Source organism: Crotalus tigris, unplaced genomic scaffold, assembly GCF_016545835.1.
Source record: "Crotalus tigris isolate CLP2741 ecotype Arizona unplaced genomic scaffold, ASM1654583v1 scf7180000024340.7048381, whole genome shotgun sequence".
Classification (NCBI taxonomy): Eukaryota; Metazoa; Chordata; class Lepidosauria; order Squamata; family Viperidae; genus Crotalus; species Crotalus tigris.
Window position 1 is genome coordinate 6,974,488 of NW_024100510.1, and position 14,363 is coordinate 6,988,850.

The 14,363-nt window shown below is 36.3% G+C and overlaps 1 protein-coding gene across 1 annotated transcript in view; it reads right to left on the bottom strand.

Moving 5' to 3' along the window:
* Positions 1–14,363, bottom strand: part of LOC120300344 (adhesive plaque matrix protein 2-like) — a 58,708-nt gene that overhangs the window by 23,515 nt on the left and 20,830 nt on the right. Inside the window, exon 7 of the mRNA XM_039326213.1 lies at positions 272–367. Within this exon, the coding sequence (XP_039182147.1) occupies positions 272–367 (96 nt within the window). The remainder of the gene's footprint in view (positions 1–271; positions 368–14,363) is intronic.

Sequence of the window (14,363 nt, forward strand, 5' to 3'; positions counted from 1 at the left end):
TACCTCTGCTATTCACTCATCTCCCAGTTTCCCAGGCCTGCAGTTGCCTAACAGACTGACAGTTTTTTTGCCAGACAGAAATGAAGGACTTTTATTTTTACACTGGGAAGCCTAAAATGTTGTATTAATTTAAATGACCAAAACATAGCCCTGTTCAAAATCCTGAAAAAGCAAAACTAAATAATTAACTTTAAAACAATTACAATTCATGCTGGTGCACTTGAAATGATCAACAAATAGCATCTTTGAATCAAAAGAGATTCAGACTCACGCATACTACAGTGTTTTCCTTTCCAGCCAAATGGGCAGTCACAAACATTGGGCCTGCTGCATCTCCCACCATGCATACACATCGGATTGCAGATACCTGCAATGTCACAGAATTAAAGACAGGTGTCATGTGAAGAATAGTCAAAACTTTTTTCTTTTTCTAAAGTAGGGTATGTCTCTCTCTGTGTGTGTCTGTGTGTGTGCAGTTTCATAATGGCAGCACTTTGCATAATTAAAAACAAAATGTAATTTGAGTGTGAAGAGCAGTCTTAAAATTTGGGGATTTGCAAACTTTAGTAAATCCTTCTAGAATCTGCTGAAGTCCACTGTGTGCAAGAGACATTTCAAGGAGCATTCAGTAAGAACTGCCTTGCCAAAGGAACGAGACAAACATTAATTACAACAATTCTTGAATAAGCAAGCAGGAAATCTTTGGTGGCAGCTATAAGGCAGGCTAATACCATTGACTACTGCTGATTGCCAAATTCTTGTTAAGACCATTCCCCTCCTGATTAGAAAACATATTCTCAAGCATTCATCTGGATCAGCTAGAGGTGATGGAGAATTGATTAGTTTCACACGATTCAAGAAAGCTTTTGCATTTTATCCATCAAGAATAACTGACAAGATAAGGTTAGAACTGCCAATTATTTTTTTTTTTTAGATAGAAAAACAGATTCAACATTGCTTTTAAACATTTATTTAAAGTCTTTCTTTGGACAATGAGATCAATGGAGAGTCTAGTGTCTGGGGATTTGATGAAATGGCCACAGCCAGCTATATCTACCTTCACTAAATTAATGCGCCGGAAATTAACTTCTAAAAGAATAAACTGGAAACTGACAGATGATAATAAATTAATAACTTGATTGCGTCCACATTTATGTAGAAGATTTAAAAATACTTATAAGACTAAGACTACTTTATCTAGGATGCAAACAAGCAAGCACACAACTAAATGTCAGCAACAAGGTGCAGACAACCCTAACTGTTGATTGCCATCTAGTGATCACTTTGATTTTATGCAGCCCAGATATGGTAGGTCTGTTTAAAAATGCATGTGTAGCATTGTAACCCTACAACACCATCCTACTTATAAGATTGTAGCATCTGTCTCAAACAGTAAGTTATCTGAGAATCTGGAAGACAGTAGTCAGTTAAACAAGCCATCAGAAAGTCTAATGGAAGTTCACATAAGTTTCATATATAGATTTCAAATGTATTTTTTTTAAAAAAAAAAATCATTCACACATCTGACTAGCTAGTAAACTTTTAAAGCAAGTGTGTCAAGCTGCCGGCCTGCAGGCCTGATGCATCATGCCGAAACCATGCCCACCTCACTGCCGGTAATGGAAAAAAAAATCACAATACGTTGTGACACGTCACATGACATTGCGAGTTTGACACCCCTGTTTTAAAGCTTTCAACTATTTTTTAAATAACTGTTGTTCTTTATTGACCTCATTTGAATTCTAACATAAATCTATGGTTTTCATGTAGAAGATGGTATAGTGAGATAATGCTGGAGGACTGGCCATAAACCATGAAGTTTTGCTACACTGGCCAATGGTTAGAATCAATCAAGACCAATTACTGATGTCCACATTCTTCACTTTAGATTACTATCCTATTAATTTATTTTGAAACGGAAAATTAAAAATTATTTTGAACTAGATTTTTATTTTTTTATATAAATATTTTATTAATTTTCTAATTTTCTAATCATGAGTACAACAACGTGTTGTCCGGGTCCATTGGTAATACAGTGGTATTACATATTAACTTTCTCAGTCTAGTTCCAATACTACACCGTCCAGTGTTTCCTTGGTCCTATCTTCTTCCGGTGGTATGCATTTTTCCACTCTGGGCAAATACAATTCTTGTTACTGTTAATACATATACAATTAAATATAGACATCTTCATCACATTTTTCTGGTATTATACATAATATCAGTAGTTTCAGTTTATAATATCTTTTCTAGCCAGAACATATCTCAATTGTATTTGCACTTAAAATCCATTTGCTCAATCAATATTCTGTTTTTCCTGCTTTTTTAAAATTTTAATTTCCCATCAATGTTTAAAATATCTCTATAATTTTATATTTTTAATAATTTTCTCATAATAAATTATATTTGTTTAATCAAAAGCTTCCCTTATTCAAACCCTTTTAAAATTTTCTTATTTCCGATCTCATAACAAAGTTACAAATCCTAGTTACAAATCCTATCCTTCTAATTATAATACTTTTATTTCTAACAGTTATCTATTTTCTTAATCATATTCAAACATCTGTTTAATAGTGTAATATCCCATTTAATAGGTCAAAACCTCTGTTTTCTTCAGTCTTACTCTAGCTTTCTTCCTTTGCCCAATAACTTTCTAAGTCAGTGCATTTGAATCATCAAGTAATTCTTCCTGTTTTTTATATATTGTTTGGAATGAGGAAGATAATTTGAAGTATTTTTGGAAGAACGTTCAACCAATTTATATTCATTAAACAGCCTCCATCCTTCTTCAGTTTTTCTTTTCATTTCTTGTTTGTCAATATTCAGCATTTCTCCTAACAGCTTCATCATCTGTTCAATCAGCTCTTCTTCCTTATCCTCAAATGTGTTCTGAGATCTTGACAAGTAAAATATCTTTTCCATTTCCAGTGTTATCACTGCATCTTCTAATTTTTCATTTGTCTGTATCTGTCTGTTAATTCCTTCCTTTAGGTCCTCCATCTTTGGATCCGTTTCTTCTAATGTTCCTTCTGTTTTCTGGCTTACTAGTTCCTTCTTTGTAGTCATTGTCTGATTTGTAAGTTTAGGTTAGAAAATTGTTCTTTTATCTCATTTATGTTTATTTCTCATCATGAAATAAAACAATTGTCTCTTGAATTGATTTCAACATAGAAATAATTTATTTCTGAGATTGATTAACATTTTCTTGCTGCTATATCAAGCTGGGACAAGTGTTAAAGATTTTTTTTACCATTTGCGGCTAAGTATGGAACACCCATTTCGTTTTTTTATGTAGTCTTTATAGTCCAATAGGATCCCCAACCCAGATAAGCAGCCCAAGAGTTTTTTTTTCCATTTTCCCAGCTACAGTCTGTAAAAATGAAAGTTTCCAGGAACAACAAAGAGTCTTATCTAAGTCCGGGCTTCAAGTCAAGTTTCCTTTAAGTATAATAAATTGTAGTGCCATGATTCGCCACTAGATGTCCTGACACCATCTTCCAGCTTTCCAAATCCAAGCCTATTTTACAGACTTTCAAATATATTTTTTTAAAAAGTCTCAAAGGTACTTTTAGTCCCCAAATTTCAAAGCTATATATCTGTATTAATTCCAAATTGATCTTGTAGTTTTCTCTATTTCCCCCCAAAGCAATTAATTCACCGCTTTTCTTTTCCTGAGGAAGCAGGGCAAAAACTTCCCTTCCCTCTCTCATCGGGGAGGATTCTTTGCTTTGGGCATTCTTTTTTTTCCAGGAAAGTAGTATTAAGGTCATAAAAATAGAATAAAATCTATTTTGAGCATCCACATTTCTCAAAAATTGGTAGTTAGTGCTCATCTTTGGTTGTCAGCAGCTTCTGACTGGCCACATGAATGTAGCCAATCTTTCTCCTGCTGGTTTGGGGGGCTTCCTTGGTTCCAGAGGAAGGGCTGCCACCCCTCCATGATCAACAAGGGCCCCCTCCTTCTTTGTCACCTCTCTGGGGTGACTTTTTAGGGTCCCTAGCAGGGCAAAATCAAACATGGAACACAGAGCCCCATCTTCCTGTGTCCATTATGCTGCAATGCCTAATCGGAAGTCCACTAGATTTTTCTATATTCTACTTATAAGAGCAGGGAAGAGAGCAAGAGCAAATGAGGCAAGCTTTCGATATAATTCATTCCCCAACTATGCAATGCCAACAGTTTTTTAATTGAGAAGAGTTCTGTCTTTTCCTAATAAGAGCAACTTTCAAAGTTCTTCCTCTGGGAAAAAGGTCATACTTGTCAAATTCAATTCTCCAATCTCTAGCTGCCTAATATAAATAAAAATCAAATTAAACTAACACTGGCTTTCGGAATGAATAACTATTCTTTATTAAAATGTGCATGGTGTTATTGAACTCATGAGCTGCAAGGTAATTCTGAATTTTTCCTTGATTTCATTGTGATACAATTTCTGTATTGTCTGTTGCTTATCATTATATAGTGTTTTAATGGTCTCCTATTAACTATTACTTTCATTTACATGTAATGTGCCTTTCATTGCAACTGTCATCACTGCAACGATTATTTGTATAACACAGAAAACAGAGCTGTTTTTTTTAAAAAAAACCATTCAAAATAAATGACCTATAAGAAAAAATAACTTTACCATAATAAATGTTCCTAAGTATCATTTATTAAGCAGATGAGATACTGACAATTATATTTTCCATGAAATATTTTACAATGTTTACTTCTACTTAAAATCAAAAGTATTAAGAATCATTAATATTTACTGGTGCATTGCTGCAACAGCTGGAGAAAATATTCACTATTTATTGATTTCAGGGTCTCGGTTGAATTAGTGCTTTGGATAAGTTGAAACATTTCCTTAATCTTCCTAAATATTTCCCATCCTTTTTCAATGTTTTTCTGATTATTAGCTAACCTTTTTCTCCAATTACTCTGGGACACTATTTGGTTCTGGAAATGGTGACATGAGTAATCACAGCCATTTGGCAAACACAGTGATATTATAATTATCTATGTTTATGAAATGATATTACTAATGCAGGGATATTTGTTAACCAATCCCAACCATGAGTCAAGCAGAACAGAGAAAGATGGGGGAGAGCTGGCTGAATAGGTAGAAACCCAACATCATTGATTGAATTCTCCAAGGATAGCCATCTCTGTGTGTCTTTACTGGTCACACATAGCTGCTGCAAGCACTGTCACGACTTCAGACTGCTAATACTTTTTCTTGCAGTTGGGGGAGGCACATCTTCAGCTAAACAACCAGCCAGGTTATTCCACCAAAGTAGTGTTAATAAGGCCCAGAAGCACTGCAGTTCCTTGGGTGTAGTGCAAAGCTACAGAACTGCCCAACCCCATATAAGATAGTCCTTGACTTACAACCACAATTGAACCCCACATTTTTGTTGCTAAGTGAGACGGTTGAGTTTTGCTCTATTTTCAACCTTCCTTACCACAGTTGTTAAGTAAATCACTGCAGTTGTTAAATTACTAATATAGCTGTTAAGTGAATCTGGCTTCCCCATTGATTTTGCTTGTCAGAAGGTCACAAAAGATGATTACATGAGCCTGGGACACTGGAACCATCATAAATATGAGCCAGTTGCCAAGCATCCAAAGTTTGATCATATGACTCTGGGAATGCAGCAATAGTTGTAAGTGTGAAAAACAGCCATAAGTCACTTTTTCAGTGCCATTATAACTTTGACTGTTCACTAAATGAAAGGTTGTAAGTGAAGGACTGCATTCATTCATTCACTCATCCATTCATGCAATTTCTATAGTCACCCATAGGACTATGCTTCTTGGCAGACATGACTGATTCAACCCCAGATTTTATGCTTAATGTTGCATGACGTTAGAATCACGAAGCTTCTGAGATTTTGGCACCTTTGTTTTCAGTGCCTTCATTTTTATTACTGAAGTGGTGCATCTCATCATATGTAGCAGTACTGATCCAAACATCCTAAGCTTGATATTACTCTTCCAATCACCATTTGGGCCAGATGTGGTATTTCAGCATTTAATGTAAGAAATTAAGTGTGGAATCCTGTACAGAAAGAATTTTAAATCATTTTTCTGATCTCCGTTATAAGCCTTTTGTCTGAGCTATTTCAGAAGAACTGAAGGTCCGTGCACTTAGCTAACCTTTCCCAAAACTATAATTTAGATTCTGTTAAGCCATAGTACAATGATTACCTGTCACTGCATCACCTGAATAATATAGGAGATAAGGGAAAAACAGGACTGTGCTGCTGTGCTGAGTTGGAAGATATTGTTTTAAAAACATTGGATTTCCCCCCACCCCAGAAGGCTGGTAAATTGACCTCAATAATCTATCCCACCTGCAAGAGGCTTGCTCTAAGCAATATATTCTAGCCAAACAATTAAATATATCAAATGCAGCTCCCGGGTGCTAATGCACCCCCAAATATTGAATAAAGGGTACAACAGAAAGATAGCACAGCAAATATTCCTGAATTATTTTCAACAGCAGTGTTCACATTCCTTCAACAGAGAATTATTTGAGAAATATATCACAATCGTGGGGTTTCTAGCTCAGCTATTTAATTTTAATATATTTATCATTTTATGTAATTTACGTTTTTGGTATCTTTGTCAGAAAGGAGAATATTAAAATGAATGATGCATTTTAATTGAAAGTACAACAAAAAACACCAGACTTGGAACTGTTAATTAACAGCAGATCAATACTAACCATCAGGGCTTTTTTTGGTCATAGAATGCACGGAACGGCGTTCTGGCGCCTTTTTTCAATGGAATTTGTGGAACTAAAAAAAGTTCCAACTTCTTGAGAAAAAAAAAAGATCTCACAAGGAGTTGAAAGGTCTGATTGAACTTTTTTTAGTCCCACAAAGTCCATTTCCCTGCAGCAGAAGAGAAACACGTCAGAGCTGAAAAGCAGGTTAGCAACTCCTGTTTTTTACTCAACATGTCCTTAGTCTCTTTAAGCCTCTGAATGGCCTCCTGGGGAGAAGGCCTCTTCCCGCCGCCTTTCTCCCCTGGGCCAATCCCGAACAACTGCCCCAGCAGCCCGGACATTGCTGGACCTTGCGTGAGGAGAGCGACTGACCTAGAACCCCAGCCCAGAGGAAGTAAGAAAAACGGTGAGGGGAAGGAGGGTCTCTAGAAGATGCTGTGGTTGCTCCTGAGATGCTGAGATAGAACGTGGCGGTGAAAGGTGATCCCTACGGTCCCCTCCTGCCCTCAAACTGTCAATCAAGTTAGTTGGCTGCACAGGCCAAAGGCCCAACACTGACCACTCTCTTAGACCAGCCCTTGGCAATACATCAGCCCCAAGCGCCCCCCCCCGACTGACTCACGGCCCATTGTAGAACTGCCCCCAATCCTATATGTCACTCATACAGCTATGGCAACAGCAGTAACCCTGCCCACCTCCGTCTTCCCTCTTGGCTCAATGGGTATAAATAACCAGCAAAGTCTGCCAGGAGTTGTAGTGTTGTTTGAGAAGGGATGCTGTTGCATAAATATGCTTAGACACACAGTATTATTGTTTTGTCAGTTCCTGAGTCATTGTAATACCCGCCCATCCCATCCACCTTAGCATGGCAATCCTTGGGAGGGGAACAAAAGTTTGCGAATCAAGGAATAGCCTGGCGGGGGGGGGAGAGGGCTGAATTCTGGCACCTTTTTTCTTACAAAAAAAAGCACTGCTAACCAAGATATAATTTCTTCATATCTGAGTCTTTATGAATGTTTGAAATCATATTTATATAAATGGATTACTTTTTCCTTTAAAGAAAGTTGATCTCTTCCAATTTACAGCATTGTAATAGATCAGAAACCACAATAACAAATTGATACTTTACATTAAAAACTTATATTGGAGTCTAAATGGAGTAAACCACGCCAAAGAGAGTTGGGACAAATATGCTCATATTGTTATGGAGACTAGCCCAAACAAACGCACTGCAGAATAAAAACCCCTTCATTGAAGGTTGTAGACCATAATTTACCATACTGGTTTAATGTGGATTGAAGGGTCCTTAGTGCTCTCTGAGCATGCTTGTTTTCTTGCAGACATTTCATTACCCAAACTACAGTGAGCATTGATAATGTTACATAGTTTGGGTAATGAAACATCTGCAAGAAAACAATCTAGCTCAGAGAGCACCAAGGACCCTTCATTTCAAACCTGAGCTACAAATATTCTTCTTTGTTGGTACTGTTCTGTTTCTTGCTGGGTCCAGCATTGAAGAGGCAGGAGTAGTAAAACAGGTATTTCTCTACTGAAGGCAAAACAGAACTCAGAACAAGATGGCTCCGCCCCTATTTATACATTCAGCTTAGGGCGGTGTCAGCCAATGAATGCAACATATTCTCCCACTCAAATGCATCCCAGTCAGCCGTTGCAGACACCAAGTCTGGCTAGCAGGCCACGTGGTCTGCTAAAGGTCTCAGTGCAGCTTCCTGCACCTGTTCCCAGTTTAAGCTCAGTACATTACAGGTACTAATATGAACTGGTAGACAGATGTTTTCTGATTTTAGCCTGGGAGAAACTGTCTGACCCAAAGTGATGTAGTTGATTTAGACAATACTAGAACCTGGATCTCCCAACAGTTAAATGCTTTCTATCTGGATTGCTCTCCATATATATCAATTTTTAAATTTTGATTTTACAATCCTGGGAAACTATGAGTCCACAATTAGTGAGCCCTGGACTAGTGGCAGATCTCTTTCTACTTCTAAATAAGCAAGTGTTATCTGAGTGATTCTGTACTAATCACAATTTTTTTAAAAAATATTTTCCTGAAAATGAGAGACATCTGGTTTAGAAACAGGCTTCTTTACTGAAATATATATTCGAATTAGGACAGCATTTGAAGAATGCTCAGGAACTTCCATTGCCCCAAAATGTTACAGTCAGTTTTTATTTGGAATATATTGATTGGAATAACTGATTTTGATTCCATTAGTTTCATTATTCCGGGCTAAATTTACTGTTCTAATCTTGAAAGAAGCATCCTGTAAAGAATCAGCTGTTTCTTTTTCGATTTAGTTTATAACTGATTCAAATGTTACCTTTAGTGTCAGGGAATTTTCTTTGATATTTAATCTAAAGCACTGACACTGAAAAGGAGACTTTTTGGTTGTTTAGAATATTCTGAATTATCATTTCAAAAACTTATATGGCTATTAAGCTTGGTTTTCAATAGATATGTATGCTATGTTGACCTAATTATTCAATATTTCAAAGTCAGAAATGACTAATTTTTAGTGCACAATAACATATAATAAACACAATGTATGTGGTGTGCATTGTTGTTGTTTTTTTTACCAATCTAAGCAGAAAACATTGCCAGGTCTTTCCTCTATAAAGCTGGGGGTAACATAGCGACATGTAGCCAAATGGGAGATGCTTATCCCGCCTTTAGCTTTTTAAGAGGGCAATAAATTGAAGGAGTTGTTTCTGCTGTGTGTGGAGCCTAAATAATGAAATTTTCAGTAAAATGGATTATCTAGGGAGGCTTCATGCATTACCATGCATTTTATTGCTAATCCTGGCATCCACTTCAGTTTGGTTCCAAATGTATGGTAGCATAGTCATAGTGTGACTATTTCTTAGTAAGCACCCAGGGTCAAAACTCTGCATTTCAGGTGCCAGTCAATCTGAGAAAGTGGAATTTAGATAACATACTATATTTGTCTACACCTACATTAAACATACCCTTTTACTCTCAATGCTATTTTTTTTTTACGAAAAAATTATAGATGATAGAAGCAAGAGGAAAGATATGGCTGTCTCAAACTGTAGCAGCTGGTTGAAAAGCCTAAATAAAGAAATGGCATAATGAAGCAAATTTATTCTGATTAATTTTTAAACAAATTTATAGTACAGGTAGTCCTTGATTTACAACCATTCATTTAGTGACTGTAACACAAGATTAATTATAATGATTGTCATCAGTCACTCTCAGGCATCCAATAAATTTAATCTGATCATAAGAACTGTATTGGTGATTATTTCCTGCCCACTTTAGAAAGATGAATCTGATGAATATCAAAACTCAAAAGGAGAAATTTCCCAAGATTATGACTAGGTAGACACTATTTTACACAGAAAAAGTAATCCCATTTTAGGGAAGCAAGATAAATTGGCTTTGGATTTATATCAAAGTATTTTTTTAAAAAAAAATTCAATACACTCAGAAAACAAAACCCCAAACACTGAGCATAAGAAAGCAAGTAACAAAATAAAAACATTATAGAAGAGTAATATACATAATGGTATCTAACTAAAAATCAAAAGTATCCACCAAGTAGATAGTCCCAAAATTAGATCCAAATCCTTCCTATAATTACTTTTGGACAACAATTGGAATTCCAACTGATAGTTCTGTAGACAAATGAACTAGCGGAGGGGGGGGGAATTCCTCAGGAGCACTAATAGAGCAAACCATTAGCAAATGAGAATGCTCTCCTTGAAAGACAACTATAATATTAACAAAACAGCTGACAAAAGTAAAAGACCTTTTGCATCTTCTTCTTCTTGTGCCATATCCGTTATCAGACATTGGCGATCATATTGGTGATCCTGTTTTTATCAGCAGCCGCACAAAAAAGTGCTGCTGAGTTTTGTCCAAACCAGTCCCTTAGATTTTGAACCCATGATGTTTTTCTTCCGCCTGGACTTTGTTTGCCTTCAATCTTTTCCTGGAGGATTAAATGGAGTATGCTGTATTTTTCTGGGTGTCGCATCACATGTCTGAAATATTCTAATTTTCATTTTTTAATTGTTTTGATGATTTCCCTTGGCTTTCACAGGCAGCTTATCACCTCCTCATTTCTGATCTTGTCAACCCAGCTTATACGTAACAGCCGCCTGTAAATCCACATTTCAAATGCTTCTAGTCTCTTCAGGTGGCCTTCTGTCAGAGACCAACTCTTTACTCCATAGAGCAGGATAGAAAAAATATAGCATCTGACAAGCCTGATATTCAGTCTTAGGCTTATGTCATGACTGCAGAAGACCTTTTTCATTTTGAAGAATGCATAGAAACACTTTTACAGAATATTTCAAAGAACATCCTTTTTCCCCTCTTTGACTTGCTTTCTTATTTTATTGTTGGATTAAGAATTGGGCTGAAAAGCCCCACCTATGCCTTTCTTCCAGGTAAACCCAGACTTTTAAAGAAGAAGGGGGATCAGAGATTCCACTGTGAAGATTAGCTTGAGCTGCAATTTTAATAGCAGATTCTCATGCAAGCCCCTGCAGAAGAAAGATCAAATTTCAGATGAAAGGGAGCATTTATCACATCTGGCATGTGAAGCATAGCTCTTTACAATTTAGTTTGGATTCCTTCTAAAGCTCTTAAACCTTTATACTAACAGAGGTATGTCACAGAGCAAAAGGCTGAGCATGGAGACTCTGAATAATTTCACTGTATCAAGTACAAATGTACGGCCTCTGCAGCTAGCAGAACAGCTTTGGGCCTAAACAGCGATGATCCTTCCATGCTGAAAATGGCTGGAAAAGGCACCCAGAAGTACTTGGTGCCTAACTTGTTCAATGATGGTATAATTTGCCTTCCTATTATGATTACAATTAATATAGCTCTTAGTAAACACAAGCACTTTAGGTTTGTTATAATTAACAGTCATTTTTTTTCTTTCTTACAAAATGGGGTTGGCATTTGAAAAGTCTGCCCCAGGCCAGCCTGTGACAAAACTCAATTATGAGCATGGAAAAAGAGAGGTACAGCTTTGTTTGCCAACCCTGAAGGATAAAATGAATAAAATCAATTAAAGAGGAGGGGACTGAGTATTTAGCCTTACTTGTTTTTTTTTCTTTAGCAGCATGGTGCACCTAACATGAATAAATAATGATTAATCAAAGTACTGGGTGTTCCGTAGGGACTTGTTGTTGTTACTTTTCCCCATCATGTCTCTTCTCTGTCTGCCACCTTCAGATAAATAAAGACAGCAGAGAGACAGCTTTAAAGGTAATCTAAGTACTTCTTCACCAAATGATGCATTGATTGAGCTCCCGTCCAGACCGAAAGTTGGCAACATATTATATTGAGTCAGCCCGTCAACAACTTTCTTATATAGATGCCTGGATTTTAATTTACTAATAATGCTCAGGAGGCTGTTTGGACATAAATTGGTCAGGCCAATTTACTACCTTTTTAAAGTTAGAGATTGATACTAGCCATGAATCTGAAAGGACAGGTCAATGAGGTAATAGAAGATAGCTAGTATGCTAGCCCACCAGTCAAAATTTGCTTTTTAGTACGGTTCTGTCAAGATTAAATTCCCTTCCCCTTCCCTCAAATGACTTTATTATTCTTTAGTTCTGCTATGAGGACAGATACCTCAGAAACAGATAGGGAAGACCAACCAAATAAATGTTTTATAGCCATCACCAAATATGTTAGTTCTGAATAGGCTCTATCCATGTCTCAGTTGAAATCAGCATCCTACCCTAGAGGCATTTTTGGCTGAAGAGTAGTTCAAAAATTGCAAAAAACAAAAGAAAATATGTGGAATATTGATTGTTTGTTGCTTCAACTAGCTTCTTCTAATTAATAATTTCTTTTTTTTAGTTTTCCTTTTTTCAGTAGTGTCTTTCAATTTTTCTTTAGATTCAATCCAATAATCATATTTTTTCTGATAGCCTTAGCTTCAGGGCATTGAGAGACTACAAGGAAGCTTAAAAAATGGAAAGTGGCTATTGAGTATTCTTAATAACAACAATAACAATAATAATAAAGTTGGAAGGGATCTTGGAGGTCATCTAGTCCAACCCCCTACTCAGGTAGGAAACTCTATACCGTTTTGGACAAATATCTGTCCAATCTCTTCTTAAAAACCTCCAGTGTTGGAACATTCACCACTTCTGGAGGCAGGTTGTTCCACTGGTTAATTATTCTAACTGTCAGGAAATTTCTCCTTAGTTCTAGGTTGCTTCTCTCCTTGATTAGTTTCTTGACCGAGATAGTTTCATATGCACAACTGTGCTCTGGCCTTGAAATCTGAAACCTTATAATATAATTTCAGGTTAAGAGAGAAATGATCCCTATCATGATAAAATCAAACTTAAAACCAACTATTCTGTTGGATACATTTTGAGATAGCACTTCCACCCACTTCCACTCTAGAGGATTTTGTCTTAGGAATCGCCTTTAACTGATCCAATTAGAATTTAAAAACAAACAAACCCAATTCTAATTAGCTAATCTCTATCCCTGTAATTATTTTCCTTATCTTTCAAGAAAGCAGGTTGGAAATAAAAGTGACCAACAGATAATTAAAAAAAAAAACAGAGGAAGTAAAAGGCTTCTTCACTGGATTCAATGCCATGTTAAAGTCACTAGGAAGAATTAGTTCAAAGCTAGTATATTTTACTAACAAACCCAGGAGATAATCATCAAACACACTCCCAATGTCATTAAAATGGTTTAAATAGACATTGATTAACAGCAACAGTGGTTATTATCTAGTTTTAGTTCGATAACCATATGCAAGAAATGAGAAGTGACATGCTTGGTTATAGTTTGGCTAAAATGAAGATGCAGAGAGCATCTTGGGTGCACCCTCTTTCAAGCTTAGCCTGTAGTGAAAACAAGATATAGCCATTCAGCACTAAAGTCTATTAAATTGTGTTTAATAGACTCGTGAAGGTCATTCCTTTGGGTGGAGCATCCTGCTATATTTTTAGAAATCAGGAGATATCCTATTGAATGCCTATCAATAGATTTATCATTCATTCAATTCATTCACCATCATTCAATCATTCAATAGATCTTCCTGTCTAAATGCCCTCAGATGGAAAAAACAAGGGAAATTTAAGAAGTTCTTTCTAAACGCAGAATATGACTGCGGGTAGTTCTGCTAGGAAAATGCCTAAAGCGATTTGTTCTTTTTTTTAAAAAAATATACTTTAAAATATTTCTATAAGAAACAATTGTACCCAGCAGTGACTTTTACCATAATAAATTGTGGTCAAATTTGAAATAAATAAATAGAAAACCAAAATTATGGCTTATTGATATGGACATGAAAAGGGAATGGATTTTTATTGACCCATATAGCAATAGCACTTAGATTTATATACCACTTCACAGTGCTTTACAGTACTCACTAAGAGGTTTATAAAGTCAGCCTATTGCCCCCAACAATCTGGATCCTCATTTTATCCATCTCAAAAGGATGGAAGGCTGAGTCAACTTTGAGCCTGGAGAGAACTGAACTGCTGCCAGTCAGCAGAATTAGCCTGCAATACTTCATTCTAACCATTGCACTACCACAGCTCTTATAATATAAATCTATCCCATATAGATAGGAAACAATTAAAAGACTTGGGGAACATCTTCCTAGAATACAG